Genomic DNA, 21,176 nt, shown 5'->3' with positions numbered 1-21,176 from the left:
TGGGTGGCAGGGTGAGAATACCGTGTTTAGGTCTTCCTCTTCGCCAGCTGCTGCTTCATTGCAATTTAGGGTTTCTAGGCCTTTCCTGGGCATCATTCCCAGAAAGTCCCTCTGCTGCTGCTGCCCTGATCAGGTTTCTAGATCTGTTAATAATAGACAACATGGGGGAAGGGCCAAGAACATTTCAGAAATAGGAATAACCAAACCCGCTGGGCAGTCTCTGTGCCTGAGGCCATGTCTGTTTGCTCCCTCCTCTACCTAATGAGTGTCTTGCAGTGGGCATGCCTTCTAAGCACTCTGGAGCCATACTAACTTTGTGAAAGTCTCCAAATCCCCAAAATCAGAACACATGGGTTGGGGAATGCTAGTGCATTTATGAGAAGGTTGAAACAGAATATTTAGACCTGAACTCTCCCAGAAATGAGAAGGTAAGCATAACACCCCTCACAGATCACCCAGAAGGAAATGAGGTTGGGCAGCATTGAACTGAAGCAAATAACTACTGAGAAAAATGATATATAATCCTGGGGTATAGAAGAGGAATGGGGAATGCAAGGTGAAGCCTGGAAAAATGAGGAGACAATGATGTCAGGGACGTAGAAATGGGGGCACAAGACAAACATGGGAGACAGGCTTCTATTAAGTCAAATCTGAAATCAGCACAGTTTGAATTGTGATGCCCCCCCTCAGGCTTCCTATTCCTGGGACATGAATGACCTTCCTCTTAATGCCTCCCCTCCCTTCATACTCTTCCTCTGTCAAAACCTGCTCTCAATAAAGAGTATGGTCAACTCAACCTAGGTATAAATTATTTAAAACTATTAAGCCTTCAAAAATTACCAGTTGCAAAAATTTAAAACTCTTCTATTGTAAAATATAACACAGATATAGAAAACTACATAAAGAAAATATATAGCTTAAGAAATTATAAAATTTTAGGGCCAGGCGCGGTGGCTCACGCCTGTAATCCTAGCACTCTGGGAGGCCGAGACGGACTGATCGTTTGAGCTCAGGAGTTCGAAACCAGCCTGAGCAAGAGTGAGACCCCGTCTCTACTAAAAAATAGAAAGAAATTAGCTGGACAACTAAAAATATATAGAAAAAATTAGCCGGGCATGGTGGCGCATGCCTGTAGTCCCAGCTACTTGGGAGGCTGAGGCAGGAGGATTGCTTGAGCCCAGGAGTTTGAAGTTGCTGTGAGCTAGGCTGACGCCACGGCACTCTAGCCAGAGTGACAGAGTGGGACTCTGCCTCAAAAAAAAAAAAAGAAAGAAAGAAAGAAATTAAAAAATTTTAGCACTCAGGACTAGAAAGAGAACTTGGCCAGCTATTCCAGAAACCAGCTGTGTTCCCCATCTTATCACAATTCCTCTCTCCTTCCCAAAATGACCACTATCCTGACTTTTAATCACTTATGAGGATTTTATTTTAATGGGACTAAAAGTGTTTAGCTATAAATAATCACTAATGATACAATATTAGGCAGTTAAGGAGTGTTTGGGGGAACCACAAGAGGCAGCTAGATCTCAGCACGCTTAAAATCACACCATTTCGCACAGTTCCCTCTGTGCCTATGATTAAGATACACCTCACTAGGCCGGGCATGGTGGCTCACGCCTGTAATCCTAGCACTCCGGGAGGCCGGGGCGGGAGGATCGCTTGAGGTCAGGAGTTTGAGACCAGCCTGAGCAAGAGCGAGACCCCATCTCTACTAAAAATAGAAAGAAATGATTTGGACAGCTAAATATATATATAGAAAAAAATTAGCCGGGCATGGTGGCGCATGCCTGTAGTCCCAGCTACTCGGGAGGCTGAGGCAGAAGGATTGCTTGAGCCCAGGAGTCTGAGGTTGCTGTGAGCTAGGCTGATGCCACGGCACTCTAGCCAGGGCAAAAGAGCGAGACTCTGTCTCAAAGAAAAAAAAAAAGATACACCTCACTGGAAAAGGATCCCACAGAAATCCAGGTATAAGGCTGTGTCCTCCGCCCTCAACTGCCTTAACTGCCATCCGCTGGTCCAGAGTCATACCCCACAGTCTTCCCAAGGCAGAACAAAAGTAGATCCCAGATCACAGTGCTTGGGAGTGTGCAAGGGGCTGGTTGTCTCTGCTGCTGACACATGTAAGTCCAAGACATTGCCTAAACCTCCCTTGGCCTCAGTTTCTCACTGTGAAGTATGAGGTCATAACAAAGCCTTTTACAATCCCCTATTCCTCTCCTAATGTGAACCTCTTTCCTCAGGCTTGGTTCCTGTTTGAGGTGCCTATTCATTCATCCTTGTAAGGAGTTCATTACCTTCCTTTCCTGGAGATTATCTTTCTAGTCTTGTGCTCCTCTCTCTGCTCTGGATTCGTACATGTCATGAGTCTGCTTCATCTCTACACACACTTTATAAACATGCATGTATGTCCTGGCACACTGGATGTGCAGAACAAATGCTTGCAGAAGGAATTAATGAATGTAAAAAAAGAAATGAATTGTTTCACACATTCAGATATGTATTCTTTCAATATTTAGCAAGTGCCTAAAATATACATAGATACTAACCAACCTGTCCCTCTACCCTCTAAGATGATTCTTCTCCTCCCTTTCTCATCTTCCTCCTTTTGTATCCTAATTCTTCATTTCCCTGTGTGACAGAGCTAGACAGTGCCCTGCAAGGCAGGATGCAGAGACACAGGAGCAGGCAGATGGAAACAGACACTATGGAAAGGAGCCAGATGAAATAAGGGCAAAAACAGCTGGATTATATGTAGAGACAGACCAGAATGAAAAGCCATGATTCGCAGAGCACTGCAACTCAGACACTCCTTAGGTTTCACTTTGAGAGCTACTGTGGGATTGAGGTCAGTGAGGGCTAGCATAAAGATGGACAGCCAGGCTCCACCCAGGCTCCACCCTGGTTCCCTTAATCCTTTTCTCCCCACCCCACCCCCACTACTCCCTCACACTGACCCGTGTCCTGGGCCTTTAAGAGTTGGATGGGCTGGACTAAGGAGAGAGCTCACACCTCTGTCCACCCCACTCCTTCCATCTGGCTCTAACTCTGCCAGTCACAGCAGCAAACTGCAGTGGAAGAGGGGAGGAAGCAAGCGAGTACAAGAGGAGCAAAGGAGAAAAGAAGCCAGGCTGAGCTTCCTCATCCACAGTGGAGACCATCGCAGAGCTCAGGAGGCATAGCTCACAGACACAGGACTACAGTTCTGCTATCCTGCCCACGGTAAGGGCCTGGACGCTCTGACCAGCTCTGCTCTAAGCTCTGTCTTGCCTGAGTCCCTAATTCTGCCCTCCAGATATTTATCCACCCTGATTAAATTGTTTCCTAGACTGCTTTACCTACCCAACATCTCTACAGGGATCTGACCTGGTTCTCTCTAGTTTATCCTCTTTGATTCTTACGGTTTTACTCCTGGCTGTGTCAGTTACCCCTGTATATGAGGAACGGCTTAGCTGTGCAGAGCCAGCAGTGATCCTGCCACGCCTCAGAGGTGAGCTGCATCCCCAGCAAGAGAAGAGAAAGAATTGAAGTAGCCAAGCTTTAGCTTAGATTCATTAACAGATTGTTGAGGCTTGCAAAATGAGGGTTGGCCAAAACCCACGGGGAGTCAGAAACCCTTGCTAATAGAGAAAAAATTATGATACTTCCTTGGAAAGAGTCAGGGTTTGAATTTTATGCCTCATTCTTTGCCTGCTCAATGGGCCAGAACAATTTCTTGGTCCACAGAGTGCTATGCTGGAAAGAACACTTGCTTCTAGTCCTGCCTCTGCCATTAGCTAGCTATGGGTCTTTCGAACCACAACTTCCTGATCTGTGACAGGAGAGAGTTTAGGGTTCCCCAGACTTTCCCATGTACCAGATGTGCTTATTAAATATATTCGTGAAGCCTATCCTTAGAAATTTTGATCTAGTAGATTTGGGGTAGGGCTAAAGAATTCACATTTTAAGACATTCTCCAGGGGATATCGATGTAGTTGGGAACCTCTGGATTAGATGTGTTACAACAGAACTTTCAAGCTCTAACATTCTGAGGGCTATGACTTCAACCAGAGCATTCCATCTCCTTTGTATGAACCAGGTCAGGCATCATTCTTCTCTGAAGCAAGGGAATAGACAAAATGACTCTCTTTCTTCCTGCCCCTCAGAGAGACCTGAGACAACGTGAATCCCACTGTAATCTAACTAGTGCCGTTGGCGACTCTGCCAAAGTCCATCTCTAGGTGATGTGAAGCCACTCAGAAGCTGAGGACCAAATTTGCAGCCCTGGGCTACTTCCCACCTTATTTTGTGTCTTTGTTTTCCCACCTATGTGAGAGAAGTAATTATCCGTATCCTTGAAGATCTCCATATAAGTGTCTTATTTAAGATCTAAGCTCTCTTACTCTCAGACATCATCCTCTGTGCCCTTGACGGTGCCTGCCAACCCCAAACCCTTTGTTCCTTCCCTCTTCATTACATCTGTATCAGCTGTGACCATCCTTCCCAACCTACCTTCAGACACCAAGGGAAACACCAAGACCTAGAATACCTATGTTTTAGTTTGCATTCTCTGGGCAGTTTTTCTGGTCAATCTCCTAGGATACAACAGAGGGACATGCTAATGAGTATCTGAACCCAAATGTCCTCCTCTTGGACCACAGTCTCAAAATCCTCAAAGGAGATGAGAATCAGAGCTATTGGGAATTAGTGGAGACAAAAGAGGGAACCTACAGGAAGGGGTGAAGGGGAGAAGGGATGAGAAGGATGAGAAGAGGAGAGGCTGACTTAAGTGAGCAAATAGGAAAACACAGAGAGAATGAAAAGAGAGAAGAGTGATCTGGGGAGAAAGGAAAAGGACTGAGCCAGGCATGGATTGAGGAAAGGAAAGAAAATGGGAAGAAAGAAAAGAAAGGCTACTCAGTGGAATACAGAGGGAACAAAAAATGATGGAGGAGTGAGACAAAATGTCAATGTCCCTCATTGATTCCGAGCCTTGCGTCAACCTGCTTCAGACTCTTCCTAAGGGCAAAGTCTTGGTAAGATCCCTGAGTTGGTTGTATGGAGACCTGGGTTCTAGTTCTAGTTTTGTCACTCATTAAGTGACTTTGGCAGTTCACCTAATCTTTCTGGTCCTCAGATTCCTTCTCTGTAAAATGAAGTCCAGCTCTGATATTCTGTGGCTCCCTGAGTTGAAACTGACACTCTTATGGTGGCCACATGTCACCTGGATACTAGTTGTTTTTTTTTTCTTTTTTTTTTTTTCCTGGAGACAGGGCCTTTCACTCTGTTGCCCAGGCTAGAGTGCCATGGTGTCAGCCTAGCTCACAGCAACCTCAAACTCCTGGGCTCAAGTGATCCTCCTGCCTCAGCCTCCCAAGTAACTAGCACTACAGGTGTGTGCCACCACACCTGGCTAATTTTTTTTATTTTTAGTAGAGACGGGGTCTCACTCTTGCTCAGGCTGGTCTCAAACTCCTGAGCTCAAGAGATTCTTTCGCCTCAGCCTTCCAGGGTGCTAGGATTACAGGCATGAGCCACTGCGCCCGGCCTAGATACGAGCTTTAAATAGTGATTCATGAATGGGAGCAGAAGTAGAAGAAAAAAGCCATGCCTGGGTTTGGAAGACTTGCACAAAGGAGGAAAAAATACTTTTCTAAGACTGGTTTGAGAGGAGAGAGTCTCCAAAATAGGGGTGTTCAGGTACTTGGGCTCTGTTCTCAGGTTTCCCATGTTTCAGGACATCATTGTGAGAAACACAGGGGTCAGGGAAGGTAAATCCATCTTCTTGCAGGCCCAAAGCTCACCCTAACCCAAAGTCCCTATGCCCCAGAGATAGGAGCTGAAGTTCAGAAAGGAGATAAGGTAGGGTGTTGGCAAGGGAGATTAGACTTTGGCCCCAGGCCAACCTCACTCCCCTATAGTTTGAGGAGCTAAGAAATTTAAGAGAGACCTATTACTTTCTACTTCAGTCATAAAGCTTCCATAAACCTCACAAGAGACTCTTCTATTTCTCAGGAAGCACTTTATGTCCCTTCCTCCATCCAGACGTTTCTTCTAGTCTCTCCCAGGCAGAAATATTCTTTTCCTCCTTGAACTATTTCTCTCTTGAGAGACTGCTTCCCAACCTTCCCCTCTCATTCTGGGTACCTGCACACTGCTACTCCTTTAGAAAGCCTTCTCTAAGTCCTGTATTTAGGGAAGCCATATTTTCAGTGACCTGCACCTTCTCCCTGAAGTCTCAGTCTTTCTTAGATAACTTTATAAGATCTTCCTACTAAAGAGAGATAGGACACTAATATGCTATGTGACCTCAGACAAGTCACATCATATTTCTGGACTTTTGGTTTTTCATCTGTAAAATATAGGGAGTTGAACTGCATGATGTATGTATTAATGGAACACTAACTGAATGATTGCTTTATGGATTTTTTTAGTTGTTTTAGATGTTCACCACTGTCAAAATTTTAAACTTTTAAATTAAGAAACACAACATGTTTCTATTCAAGTGTAGGTTCTTTGCTTATACAAAAGAACAGAGCTTGGCCAGGTGCGGTGGCTCACACCTATGATCCCAGCACTTCGGGAGTAAGAGGTGGCAGGATCACTTAAAGGCCAGGAGTTCAAGACCAGGCTGGGCAACAGAGGGAAACCCTGTCTCTACCAAAAAAAAAAAAAATTAGCCAAGTGTGGTGTTCACCTGTAGTCTTAGCTACTTGGGAGGCTGAACCGGGAAGATCACTTGAGCTTAGGTTAGGAGCTAAAGGGTGCAGTGAACTGTGATCACACCACTGCACTCCAGCCTGGGTGCCCAGAGCAAGACCCTGTTTCAAAAAAAAAAAATATATATATATATGTATACACACACACACACACACACACACACACACACACACACAGCATAGGGCTTTATGTTTCATGGGTTTTGTCCGTTTGATCCGGTCAAAAGTTGAGTATTTCTATAGGGACAGAGCTAGAATCACTGTGGCCACATATCAAATCTTCTAGTTCTTTTAAAGGGAAGTTTGTTATTAGCTACCAGGACAACTTAACTAGGTCCTAAATTGGACAGCATATATCTTAAAGGAGGTACCCTTTTTTAGTAGGTAGGGAAAATTTGAAAATGCAGTTCTAAGACTTGTGTAACTTGTTTGGTCCATTACAACTGTGGGAATAACTGCTATAAAAAAGAGTATAAAATATGTTTTATACCATGTGAAGGTGAAAGACAACTAAGTGTTATAGAGGAGACAAAAGAAATGCTCTGCTCTAGCCCTTCATGAGATGGACAATCTACATAGGAGTATGGAAAGGGCTCCCAGAATAGGGAAGCTGGCGTGATTCCACTTAGAAAAAAGAAGGCTAGGGTACGGAGAGATTCCATGTTCCAAAAGGGGAGAGCCAGCAAGATGGTGGTTCCTAATAATGAGAGGATGGGGAGTACTCAAAGAGTGGCACAGAGGCCGGGCACGGTGGCTCACGCCTATAACCCTAGCACTCTGGGAGACTGAGACGGGCGGATCGATTGAGCTCAGGAGTTTGAGACCAGCCTGAGCAAGAGCGAAATCCTGGCTCTGCTAAAAAAATAGAAAGAAATTAGCTGGACAACCAAAAATATATAGAAAAATTAGCCTGGCATGGTGGCACATACCTGTAGTCCCAGCTACCTGGGAGGCTGAGGCAGTAGGATTGCTTGAGCCCAGGAGTTTGAAGTTGCTGTGAGCTGACAACAGAGTGAGACTCTGTCTTAAAAAAAAAAAAAAAAAAAGTGGCACGAGATTACCTAGTAGATTGTGGGGTATTAGGTAGGAAGGGGGTGTTTGACAGCTGCCCTGGTTTAGCCTTCCCTGGAGATAGCCATGGGAAACAACAGAGGCTCTGGAATCAACTATATCTGGGTTTCAATTCAGAGTCCATGGGATTTGAGGCAGGTTCCTTAGTCTATCTAAGCCTCAGAGTCACCAAACTCAAATTAGAAGTAAAAATAGCTACAGACTATGTAGATGAAGTGCCTGGCACATAGTAGGCACCCAGGAAACACTAGTTTCTTTTCTTACTCCTTTGATCTCAATATTCAAAGCCCTTTGTTCCTCCTTGCTCCTTTAGGTGACTCTGGCGCCAACTAGTGGAGCAGTGGGTGATGGCATCCCTGCTGCAAGACCGTGAGTACCCTTGCAGGAGAAGAGGGCTTGGTGGACAGCCCAGGGAAGGGGAGGAGTGTGGACCCCTGTTCCAGAGGTCCTCCTGGGCCTTCTACCCTCCCTGCTGGTTACCTAGCACCTGCTTTTCCTGGCTTAGAGCTGACCGCTCATCAGGACCTGCTGCTGATGCAGGAAGGCATGTTGATGTACAAGGTGAAGTCCAAAACCTGGAAGAAGCTAAGATACTTCAGACTTCAGAATGACGGCATGACAGTCTGGCATGAGCGGCAGGCCTGGGGCAGGGCCAAGCCCAGCTGTGAGTGACCTGGATAGCTAGGGTTGGGCACATGGGTGGATAGGGCCCTGCAGCCTGTGGGAAGGGGAGGGACCAGGGTCCTACAAGTGTGCCCTTGTGCTGTCCCACTGTGGCTACGTATGAACTGTAAAAGGTTCAGACGGCACTTGCCTTATAAGGTGTTATGAGGATTAAATTACTTATTGCATATAAAGGGCTCATAAGAGTCCTAGCACATAGTAAGTTTCCATAAATCATAAGGTTATATCTTGTTATTACTGTTATTATTATAAGAGCATGATCTCAGGCATCAGCCTGGCTGAATTAAAGCCCTGGCTCTGCCACTTTCTAGCTGGGTGGCTTCAGACAAGTTAAAGTAATTAAACTAAGCTTCAGTTTCCTCATCTGTAAAATGGGGATTAAATAGTACCTGCCTAGTAGGTTACAGGGACTCAGTGAATTAACATGTAAAGCACTTAGCATGGGATCTGAAACCAGGATGCATTTAATAAATATTAGCCATTATGACAAATATTTTTAAATAACAAAAATGCATCATAACAGTGTGCATCCTATAGGCCAAACTCTTTATGATACCTCTAAAAATTTGATCACAGGACACATCTGAGAGAGTCTGCTTTAGAGACATAATCAAAGCTCATGATCCACACCACCCCCGGCTGAGGTAAGGGGGTGGAAGAATTTCTCTGGCTCCCTCTTAGACATCTAGAAAGAGGAAGCCCTCAAACCTGGAATGGAAGAACTGAACTAGGACATATAATGCTTTGTTGTAACTGCTTCTACGCTTCAAATATGTTTCCATTTGTCATCCCCACCAGTCCTCCTGTGATCACCATCAGGACTGGCCGTGGAAGGGGACCATCCATTATTTAAGATGAGGACACTGAGAGGTTAAGTTGTTTTGGTCTGTGTCACACTGCCAGCTGGTGGCTGGAAGCCAGGTCTTGCCACTCCCAGCACAGGCCCCTTGCCATGCTGCCCACGCAAACATCAATGACTTGCATGGACTCATGAATCCCAGGGGTCTGTGTCTCTCTGTACTAATGCTTTTTGGGATTCAGCCTGCAGAGGCTGGGGTTCCTCCTTTCTGTGGCTTCACGGAGAAGAGAGTGCTAGTCCTTGACCCTTAGCCCCTCTAATTTGTTGGACTCCTTTCCTTAGTGCTTCCACCTGCTTCTTCTCTGGCAGTCTCAATCTCTGATGTGGAGACAGTGCGTAAAGGCCACGATTCTGAGTTGCTGCGCAGCCTGGCAGAGGAGTTCCCGCTGGAGCAGGGCTTCACCGTTGTCTTCCATGGCCGCCGCTCCAACCTGGACCTGGTGGCCAACAGTGTTAAGGAGGCCCAGATCTGGATGCAAGGGCTCCAGCTGTTGGTGGACCTTGTCACCAGCATGGACCAACAGGAACAGCGGGACCAGTATCAGCAAGATGGAGTCAGAATAGGGGCGGGGGGCAGGGGACACTGAAGGAGCCAGATGCTGCAGGTCTAGGGAAGGTGGGGTTAGAGAGGCCCAAGTGTCCATATGCCAGCAAGGGCAAAGACAGCTCAGGCCAATGTGAGGCTGAAGATACTGAGGGAGGAATGGATACTAGGGATGGTAAAGACATAGCCAGGCAGAGTTTGGGCATGAATCAGGACACCCAGAATTGAAGGAAGAGCCAGTGAGAGGCCGAGAAGCAAACAAGGCGCTGCTCCTGAGAGCTGAACGGATCTCAGTATCATTAACTACCACAGGGGTGGGAAGCAACCCCTTAGACAGCTGTGGCATAGATTCACTTCAAGTTTCCTGGATTATATGCCAGTTTGTTCGTTATTCATTCATTTAGCATCTATTAAGCAGAATGTATCAGGCACTATGCCAGGCTATAGAAATACAAAGATTTTTTTTTTTTTTTTTGAGACAGAGTCTCGCTCTCTTGCCTGGGCTAGAGTGCTGTGGTGTCAGCCTAGCTCACAGCAACCTCAGACTCCTGGGCTCAAGCAATCCTCCTGCCTCAGCCTCCCAGGTAGCTGGGACTACAGGCACGAGCCACCATGCCCGGCTAATTTTTTCTATATGTATTTTTAGTTGTCCATATAATTTCTTTCTATTTTTTAGTAGAGACAAGGGTCTCACTCTTGCTCAGGCTGGTCTCGAACTCCTGAGCTCAAACAATCCACCAGCCTCAGCCTCCCAGAGTGCTAGGATTACAGGTGTGAGCCACCGCGCCTGGCCAGGAATACAAAGATTAATGAGACTCAGATATTGCTTCAGTTAGTAGAAACGATGGAATTGTGTAAATAATCTAAGTGCCATAGAAATGGTAAAGTACTTATATGATTTGCAAATATTTAAGGGAAGGATATTTAATTCTTCCTGAGAGGGTTCCGAAAAAGCTTTAGGGAAGAAATAGCACGTGAGCCAGGCCTTGAAAATGAGTAGAATATGACCATGAAGAGAGGAGGAGGGAAAGGCACTCCAGTCTAAGAGAACAGCATGAGTAGAGGCCCAGAGAGCAATTGAAGAGCAGGAGAGAAAGAGAGAGTGGGACATCAGAGAACAGGGAGTTCCTGAGTCTGGCTAAAGTGCAAGGAGGACAGAGATGTATTGAGAGGTTGAGTTGGGCCCAGATCACAGGGACAAAGAAGATCTTAACTTCTTTTTTTTTTTTTTTTTTGAGACAGAGTCTCGCGTTTGTCACCTGGGCTAGAGTGCAGTGGTGTCATCACAACTCACCACAAACTCAAACTCCTGGGCTCAAATGATCTTTCTGCCTTAGCCTGGGTAGCTAGGACCACAGGCGTGCCTCACCATGCCCAGCTAATTTTTCTATTTTTAGTAAGACAGGGTTCTTGCTGTTGCTCAGGCTGGTCTTGAATTCCTGAGCTCAAGTGATCCTCCCACCTTGGCCTCCCAGAGTGCAGGTCTGAGCCACTGTGCTGGGCCCAAGATCTTAGCTTCTATGTTAAGGAATATGAATTTCTTTCTGCAGGCCACAGGGAGGTCTCTGCAGGCACCTGAGCCATGCAGTGACAAGATAGATTGGTGCTCTGGAGAGATTATTCTAGAAGCTAGATGGAAAATGGATTTGCACTAAGGAGAAACTGGCGGCAAAGACAAGGGAGAGATGTTAATGGATTAATATGCACACACAAACACACACATATGGTGCTTTTTGCCTTAACTCAGACCTGGATGGCTGAGTGACTGGTTCCAGCGTGGAGACAAAAACCAGGATGGTCGGATGACTTTCCAGGAAGTTCAGCGGTTACTGCACTTGATGAATGTGGAAATGGACCAAGAATATGCCTTCAGTCTTTTCCAGGTAAATCTACTGGGGAAAGATTTGCAGAGGCCAGCCAGGCCACATTTTCCCTTGGCTATAAGTCCTCTGACCCTAATCAGCTACACTCAATTGTTGAATCTCTACTATGTGCCCTAGCACCATGCCAGCCTCAGTGGGAAGTATAGGACATGATTCTTGCCCTTCAGTCTTGTTGGAAAGATGTGTCATAATTCTATGAAAGGTAAATAACAATATGTTATGTTGTACCTCAAGAACCTCTCTGTCCATGGCTAGAATTTTGCAGGTACACAGAGCAATGGAAAGCCCCAATTGGAATGTGAGCAAATAGAAGGATGAATCTTTTGACCTTTTAGGGACCTTTGGGAGATTTAACTCTTTCTAGTTGAAAATTTTCTGAGTAGAAAATGGTATGTTAAAATTTTGCTTTTTACTTACTGAAGTGATTTCTTCTACGAACACTAAATGTCAGGAGTTCTATGGGAGTTTTATGGAAGCATATTTTATGGAAGCATGTTTTATGGAAGTATGTCAGTAAGATTATTCTCACAGGGCAAGTCAAGGTCATAAAATTTCCCATTAAAGGGTTCATCCACTTTCCCTAAACCCTCTCTTGCAGGAAGCAGACACATCCCAGTCTGGGACTCTAGAGGGTGAAGAATTTGTACAGTTCTATAAGGCATTGACTAAGCGTGATGAGGTGCAGGAGCTGTTTGAAAGCTTTTCAGCTGATAAGCAGAAGCTGACCTTACTGGAATTTTTGGATTTCCTCCGAGAGGAGCAGAAAGAACGAGACTGTGCCCGTGAGCTTGCTCTGGAACTCATCGACCGCTATGAACCTTCAGACAGCGGTAAGAGCAGCCAAATGGAGAGGCATCAGACATGGGTGTTGGGGAAGGTTGAGTCCACCCCTACCCTGGCCCCCTGCCCGATTATCTAATTTAGCCACTCCTTCTGAAAGATAACAGCCATTGCCTGCCTGGACAAGACAGAGGTCTCTTCTGTAATGCTAGATCTCTCAGGAGGAAGAAGATTCCACAGGTTTCCTTTCCTCTGTTATGCTTATGTTTCATATCCTTTACTTTCAGGAAGTTCTTCCTGATATTAACTTCATGCTCAATGGAAATGGAAAATCCTTGTTCTTCTTGCTTTGGCCTCTTCTTTAGTGCAAATGATCCCTTTTCCTCTGGTTCTTCTTCGTGGCTCCTGTTTGCTGTCCCTTTAAATGCAGGCTCTCTACCCTTTCCTGGGCTTCCTTCAAATTCTCCAAGTGGTTTTTAAGTCTCTAAGGCCCTGAGCCAAAAGCTAGTCAGCCCATGGCTGGGGGGATGATGAGGAAGCCAATTACTTAGGTTTTAACAAGTGCAACTAAAATATGCCCTCTTTGTCCTCAAACCTTCCTCCCTTTGCCCTTTCCGTAGGCTCATTTCTTGCCCTCCATTCCCTTCAGAGTATGAGGAATTTACATTAATAATAAATGATTTACAAGACACTTTCACATTCCTCACTTCATTTAATCTTCACTAAAACCTTGTAAATCAATAACAATAATCTTTATAGGACCTTTGCTAAGTATCCTATAATGCACTAATATCTCTACATGCCTTTTCTAATCCAGTGACCTGTTGAAATGGCTTCTGTTATTAAGTCAGTTGTATAAAAGAGGAAACCTGAGGTTTAGAAAGATTAAATGACTTGCTCAAAGCCAGTAGCTAATGAAAGAGGAATTGGGATCCAAACCCAGGTAATCTGATTCTTACCTGGTGCCTCCCTTGAGAATGAGGGTAAGAAATGGAATGATTGAGAGCTAGACAAGCAATCCAGGTTTCCTGGGCCTCAACTCTGACTCCCTTTCATTCATTCATTCATTTACTATTTCAGCTAAGGCTTATTGAGTACTACCTATGATATATCAGGACCTATGTTAGGCACCAGAGATACAGCAGTGCCTACCTAGGTCAGACAACGACACTGCCCTCATGAACTTAGAGTCAAAGAGAAAGTATAGAATCAGTGATTCCAGATTTGTGTGGGTGTTCAGAGAATAATGGAGTCTGTAAAGCAATCATTTCAGAAAACGAAATTGAAGAGAGTGAAGACATAGGATCTTCTGTTCCTAGTGCAGGAGCCAGTCATACATCAGTTACGTTTATTCTACTGCCCACCCCTCTTGGTTTTCCCTCCCCTTGCACTTGACAAGCAGATATTACACTCTGACTGTAAAATGTGGTATCAGTCAAAAAACCTGGGCTCAAGTCCCCACTCTGCTTCTTATTAACTGAGTGACCTTGGGAAAGTCACTTAACTTCTCTGTGATTCAATTTTCTCATTTGTAAATAATTGGTGATCAAATGAAATAATGCACATAGAAAGTATCTGGCAACTGTGGATTTACCTGAGCAATTTGAATTATAACTGTCAAGAATGAAACTTCCTGCCCAACTTCCTGTCATTCTTCACCATCTCCAGGCCTTGTGAAACCTGGAGCTAGGAAGCTGGGCATGAAAGTCAAGTTGTTCCCCTATCGAAGCCTCCCTGCGCAATATAACTCTCAGTGAGACTGCACAGTCCAGTGGGGCAGGGCATGGCTCTGACAGCTGGCTGCCTGGGTTCAAATCCCAGCTTCTCCAATTTCTAGTTATGTGATCTGGGGCAAGTTACCTAACCTCTTGTAGTGGATTATATTTACTGCATCATGTTAGTGAGAGCATCAGTGAGATGCTTCATATAATGTCCTTGGCATAGAGTAAATGTTCAATTACTGTTAGTCATCATTGTTGTTATTATGTAAAGCCCAGGGTGAGATGGGTGAGAGCTATGGAAGAAGTAACAGGGCCCTTCCCTCTATGAGAGTGTAGTCTAAGGGGATGTTGACAAATGCTCCTCAAAACTTCACATGGGAGCTATACGGGTGGAAAAAACCTCAGGTCATAGTGGCAGCTACACAGTCCAATGAAGAAAACATAGGTACCTTGGCTGTGTCACTTACAAGTTTTTAACAGTCTCCCCATCTATAAAATTAGCCCTTTGGATACTGTGATGTCCATTATGGTAACTGTGAGCTCCATTGTGGCTATTTAAATTTAAATTAACTAAAATCAAATAAAATTTAAAATTCAGTTCCCCAGTCATAACAAGCCACATTTAAAGTGCTCAATAGCCACATGTAGCTGAGGCTACCATATCTGACACTGCAGAATAGAACACTGTAGAAAGTTCCAATGATCTTTTTTTTGGTTCCCAGTGGCTTCCAAATCAAATTATCTTAATGGTTCTCTTTAATATTCCCTGAGGGTGGGAATGATTGAATTGATAAACATTGGGTGGAGCAAGTTTGGCTTCTGAAGGCTGGGAATGGAAAGGCAGGAGCCTGGAGGGGGTGGGGTGGAGGATGGGCTGTGGCTGTACCAGGATGTTCCTACTCAGAGCTTCTCATTCTAGTGTTCCCCACTCCACACCCTAGGCAAACTGCGGCATGTGCTGAGCGTGGATGGCTTCCTCAGCTACCTCTGCTCAAAGGACGGAGACATCTTCAACCCAGCCTGCCTCCCCATCTACCAGGATATGACTCAACCCCTGAGCCACTACTTCATCAACTCCTCGCACAACACCTACCTAATGAGAGACCAGCTTTGTGGCCAGAGCAGCGTCGAGGGATATATATGGTGCAGTGCTGGGAGACATGGGTCCAGATCATGACAAAGATCATCTGTGGGAATCTGAAGGGTGCTGTCAGTGTATAACAGATTGAGCAGGTGTCGTGGGGCGTGGGTAGTGGCTGAGGGTTCCTGGGGCACTTGGAGGAGATATTGAAGACTGATAGGAAAATGGCAATGAAACTCTATGGGTAAATGGAACTTCTCTCTCTTTTGCAAGCTATTAAACTCTCCTGGAACTCGGAGGCCCTGACAGATTTATAATGAACAAATAAAGTGAATGTTAAATGGAAGGCAGTAGAGCATAGGAGTTAAAAACACAGGTTCTGGAGTCAGACCATCTGAGGTCAAATCCTAGTTCCCTCACTTGGTACTCTGGGGCTAAGTATTTAACCTCTCTATGCCTAAGTTTTCCCATCTATGAAATAGGGATGATAACAGCATCTGGATTGTTGTAAAGATCCAATGTGATAATCCATGTGTCAATAGCTAATAAGTGGTAGCTGCTTTTATTGTGATTAATGATGGATTAGATTGAATAGTCAAGATAGCTTTGTAGTGCCAGCACTGACCTAGTAGCTTTAAGGGATACAGAGATGAGTGGAACATATAATGTCTACCTTAGGGAGTCTAGCTGAGAACATAAGGTATAAATTTACTGAGAGTTTGAATAACCCAGGTGTTATATAGGGATATAAAACAAGAATACCAGAAGTTTCATGAGCCAATGTGTGATGGGCTATAATGGAAAGATTTTGAGTTGGGTGGAGTGAGATGGGGTGGAGATCAGTGTGAGCTGCAGCAGTGTCCCAGTGGACAGAGAAGGCTCCACGGAGATGTAGTTTGAAGGGATCTGGATGGGTAAGTGGGTAAGTTCTCTCCAGAATGGGGAGAGGGTCCCTAGATGAAAGATCAGATCTTGACCTCTCCGGTCTCTGGGGGTTGGATTTCTTGCAGGGCCCTGAAGCAGGGGTGCCGCTGCGTAGAGGTGGATGTATGGGATGGACCTAGTGGGGAACCCGTCGTTTACCACGGACACACCCTGACCTCCCGCATCCTATTCAAAGATGTTGTGGCCACAGTAGCACAGTATGCCTTCCAGGTAGTAGCCCCAGGATGGGAACATTGGTGAGGCAAGAAGGCCTGAGGGAAGAGTGACTGGCTCTGGGTCTCAGGAGGGTAGAAGGGCCTGGTTGGGGGGGGGGTTACATCAAATGGCATTATATGTGTAAAAGAGGTCTTAACTGAAAAGCATCAGGCAAATATTAAAGGATTATTATGAATAAGTGTTGGATATGTTACTAGTAATTAGTAGTCATAGAGGTAATTACAAATTATTAGTAACTATTATTTCTAAGCTCTATCACCCATCTGGGAGAGGGTAGACAGGAAATAGACAGTGGTGAGCAGGGCTGAAATATAACAGAAGTGTAACGTGAACACATAAACCAGAATGCTCAAAGGTCCCGGAGGGACCTGGGTTGGACTTGACACAGATAAGAGATTAGGTATCTTAAGATGTAGATATCCCTTTAGATGTGGATAGTGTCCCGGGGTGGGCTTCAGACCCAGCAAACTCTGTAATGGGGTTGGAGGAGTTTAGCAATTAGGGTACCCATTTGAGTGAATAAATACGAGGGCCTAGGAAGCAGGTATTCTGAGAAGGAGGTGACAGGGCTTTAGAACTCTGGATCCAGCGTCCCCTCCCCTCACCACCAGACATCAGACTACCCAGTCATCTTGTCTCTGGAGAACCACTGCAGCTGGGAACAGCAGGAGACCATGGCACACCATCTGACTGAGATCCTCGGGGAGCAGCTGCTGAACACCACCTTGGATGGGCTGCTGCCCACTCAGCTGCCCTCGCCTGAGGTAGGGACCCTGTTCCCCCATGTCAGACTCTACCATGGCTTCCACATTCCCCCACCTTGGCCCTTTCCTCCATGCCCCTCTTGTGCCCTTCTTTCTATCCTCAGATGGACCATCCTGCTCTTTAATATCCTTGGAGACAACTTTAATTTTTAAAAAATCTAATTTAACACACAATCCTATTTACAGTTTTCTAAGTTTTAAATGAATTATTTACTTTATATTTCTTTTTTCAATGAAAGTATCTTAATTTTTTTCCTGATACTTCATAATTGTTGTAGACTATACAAACAATATAAAGGGAATCACCCCCCCATTATAATCCCAGCCTCTCCCATAATGACAGACAGCTATCAATAGATCTTTTCACTTGACCAGCCTAAAAAAAATAGACCTTTTAATGCTTATATAAACATTCACATGCTTATATAAACATCTATTTGTGTATATTCATATTTTTAAAAAACATGAATGATATCACCCTCTATATCCCTTTTATGTCTCACATATATATCATGAATAATATTTTCCTTTTTAACAGGGCTATAGTATTCCATTTTATGTTATGGGCTTTAATTTATTCAATCAGCTGTCTATTTGATAGACATTTGGGTTGTTTCATCTGTACATATAGTTTTGTCCATTTACTTTCTTTGAAATGAAATTCTGGGTTGAAGAGTTTGCATTCTGACAATTTTGGTTTTTGTTGTTAACTTGCCCTCTGGAAAAAATATCAAATTACACTCCAACCGAGAGAAGAGAGTGAACACAAATAATTCTATGAGTGAGATAATTTATAATGGCAAACATTGAAAAAAAATAAGGTCATATTTTTTAAAAGTTCGTGTTTTCTTCTTTTGAATTATTTGATAACTTTTACTCACTTTCATTAGAGTTTATAATTTTTATTGATATATACTAATAATTTTTTAAATATTAAAGATATTAATCTTTGGAAAATATTTTTGCAGCCTATTTTTTCTTTTGTCTTTTTAGCATCTTTTGCCTTATTGAAGTTTTTAAGCTTTATGTAGTCAAATCTGTCACTTTTTTCATGTTTTCTGAGTTGTGTTTTTTTTGTTTGTTTGTTTGTTTTGTTTTTTGAAACAGAGTCTCACTCTCTCACCTGGTCTAGAGTGCAGTGGTATCATAATAGCTCATTACAACCTCAAATTCCCAGGCTCAACTGATCTTCCTTCCTCAACCTCCCCAGTAGCTGGGGCTACAGGCATGTGCCATCATGCCTGGCTAATTTTTCTATTTTTTACTATGTTGCTCAGGCTGGTCTTGAACTCCTGGCCTCAAGTGATCCTCCCGCCTTGGCCTCCCAAAGTGTTAGGATTAGAGGTGTGAGCTGCCACGCCCAGTTGAGTTTTCATATCATGTTTCTAAAGGTATTCTCCCCATAAGATTATTCAAAAAGATTCTGTTTTCTTTTCCCATTTTTATGTTTTTATTTACATGTAAATCTTCAACACATGAGGAGTTTTTACTGTGTCAAATGTGAGGTAGGGGTCCACATTTTTTTCCCATAGGGATAGAGATGTTACAAGTTTGCTTAACAATAAGAGAATTCCGGCTGGGCGCGGTGGCTCACGCCTGTAATCCTAGCTGGCTCACGCCTGTAATCCTAGCACTCTGGGAGGCTGAGGCGGGTGGATTGCTCGAGGTCAGGAGTTCGAGACCAGCCTGAGCAACAGTGAGACCCCGTCTCTACCAAAAATAGAAAGAAATGATTTGGACAGCTAAAAATATATATAGAAAAAATTAGCTGGGCATGGTGGCGCATGCCTTTAGTCCCAGCTACTCAGGAGGCTGAGGCAGTAGGATTGCTTAAGCCCAGGAGTTTGAGGTTGCTGTGAGCTAGGCTGATGCCACGGCACTCACTCTAGCCCGGGCGACAAAGCGAGACTCTGTCTCAAAAAAAAAAAAAAAAACAATAAGAGAATTCCTACTGTATGTATCAAGCTGCTGATCTCTTCCTGTGGAAACTTCTGACCATTCACTCACTTCCTCTGCCTTTGAGAACAATGGAAACTGCATGCTCCCCAGCAGGGCCCCAGAGTAGACAGACAGGCCTCTTTATTTTTGTCCCCTAGGAGCTTCGGAGGAAGATCTTGGTGAAGGGGAAGAAATTAGATGCACTTGAGGAGGATCTTAAGGACGAGGAAGAGGAGGAAGAGGAGCCAGACTCTGAGCTGGAACGACAGCCGGAGTCAGAATCGGTGCTAGAGTACCAGTATGAGACAGAGCCCAAGCCTGAGCTCCAGAAACTGAGACCTTTGAGTAAGGACAAAAAGGAGAAGGTAGGCCAGGAGTGGTCTTTCTGCTGTGGCATTTGGTCAGCCTGCACCGCAAGCTGAGGGCCCATTTGTGGAGAGACTAGAGTCAGCCAAAGTGGAAGGCCAAGATGCAAAATGACCTTTCCTCCCAATGAAAGAGGCATAAGGATGCATACCTGGCATCACTATATATTGCAGTAGCTTTCCAACTTCTTTGGGCCATGCAATCTTTTTCTTTTCTTTTCTTTTTTTTTTTTTTTTTTGAGACAGAGTCTCACTCTGTTGCCCGGGCTAGAGTGAGTGCCGTGGCGTCTGCCTAGCTCACAGCAACCTCAGACTCCTGGGCTCAGGCAATCCTTCTGCCTCAGCCTCCCAAGTAGCTGGGACTACAGGCATGCACCACCATGCCCAGCTAATTTTTCTATATATATTTTTAGCTGTCCGTATAATTTCTTTCTATTTTTAGTAGAGATGGGGTCTCACTCTTGCTCAGGCTGGTCTCGAACTCCTGAGCTCAAACGATCTGCCCGCCTCAGCCTCCCAGAGTGCTAGGATTACAGGCGTGAGCCACCGCGCCCAGCCTCTTTTTCTTTTTTTAAATAAAATCTTATATGGAAGCTCATTATACAAAATAGATACATTCATAACCATCGTACTTGAAACACCCATTTGGCTCTCCTCTGGGTCCCCCAGGTTACTCCTGAGACATCTTTGTACTTCTTAGTCTTCTTAAAGACCAATTTGAAAACCACTGATGGGAGTGTGTGTATATGTGTAGCATTATTATATTGGCTAAGTGGGGTTAGTGGAATCATTGTTGTGATTTTAATTAAGGAAGACTTAGAGAAAGATTCTTGGAAAGGGTGAGTTTGAGGAAGGGCCAGAAATAGCCGAAGAGGAGCAAGAAGGGGAGAGCTTTAGGGTGGGGAAAGTGAAGGCTCTGAGAAGGCTGTGCCAGAGTGGTCCGTCTCCCTATGGGGAAGGGAGGCAGAGGGGTGCCATTGGTGGCACCTCCAAGATCCTGGTTTGAAGTCTGCATTTCTCTCTTGTGCACTTGCCTGGCTCACTCAGCTGACTAATTCTAGCTTATCCTGTCCTCTCTGGGGCTGTGGTGTCTAACCTGCTGCCATGTCCAGGGATGGAAATGGGAATTCAGGAGACAAATCCAAAGATATTACTCTGGGACTCTCATGTCCTTTCAGCTGTGACTTCCATGACCATTTGCATACCTTGATATATCTGTCTGAACTCATGTACATCTTGACCAAAGATTATTGTTCATTTAACAGAAAAGAGGCAGGGAGGATGGTAACTCTCTTTTTAAAAATAATAATATTAAAAACCTGTTACCCAGGATGTAACACAGAGCAGACCCTCCAAGCCCAGAGGCTGAAAGTGATCCCAGCAGTATATGCAGACTGCCTTTATTCCCATTCCCACCCCCAGGTTGTGACGTGTCCGTCGTTTTGTCTGCCTATCTGTTGTCAGACTACAGCCCAGGCTTCTATTTCCAAGTCTGAGGCCCTTCTCTTGTCCCAGCAGGTGAGGCAGGAGGGAGAATGTAGTGGGGAGGCAGTGGGCAGAGGCTTAGGTTGGATGGCCGTTAGCTTCTCTCCTCTCAGACTGCTGAGGGTTCAATTCCATCTTCCTCTCC

At 44.7% G+C, this 21,176-nt stretch overlaps 1 protein-coding gene across 2 annotated transcripts in view; it reads left to right on the top strand.

Annotated features, from left to right (window-relative positions):
- Positions 1-2,782: 2,782 nt before the first annotated feature.
- The window catches only part of PLCD4 (phospholipase C delta 4), a 21,397-nt gene continuing 3,003 nt past the window's right edge, over positions 2,783-21,176 (top strand). The window contains exons 1-11 of one of the 2 annotated variants that reach the window (XM_045560086.1): positions 2,783-3,219; positions 8,080-8,135; positions 8,272-8,430; positions 9,619-9,847; positions 11,601-11,736; positions 12,335-12,566; positions 15,179-15,380; positions 16,329-16,473; positions 17,091-17,243; positions 19,340-19,546; positions 20,969-21,064. In XM_045560086.1, the coding sequence (XP_045416042.1) occupies positions 8,114-8,135; positions 8,272-8,430; positions 9,619-9,847; positions 11,601-11,736; positions 12,335-12,566; positions 15,179-15,380; positions 16,329-16,473; positions 17,091-17,243; positions 19,340-19,546; positions 20,969-21,064 (1,581 nt within the window). In that variant the 5' untranslated portion in view covers positions 2,783-3,219; positions 8,080-8,113. Of the gene's footprint in view, positions 3,220-8,079; positions 8,136-8,271; positions 8,431-9,618; positions 9,848-11,552; positions 11,737-12,334; positions 12,567-15,178; positions 15,381-16,328; positions 16,474-17,090; positions 17,244-19,339; positions 19,547-20,968; positions 21,065-21,176 lie in introns of those variants that run through there. The other variant, XM_045560085.1, reaches the window with a different exon arrangement.

This window comes from Lemur catta, chromosome 8, assembly GCF_020740605.2.
Source record: "Lemur catta isolate mLemCat1 chromosome 8, mLemCat1.pri, whole genome shotgun sequence".
NCBI classification, from domain to species: domain Eukaryota; kingdom Metazoa; phylum Chordata; class Mammalia; order Primates; family Lemuridae; genus Lemur; species Lemur catta.
This window is presented reverse-complemented; position numbering and strand designations above follow the sequence as displayed.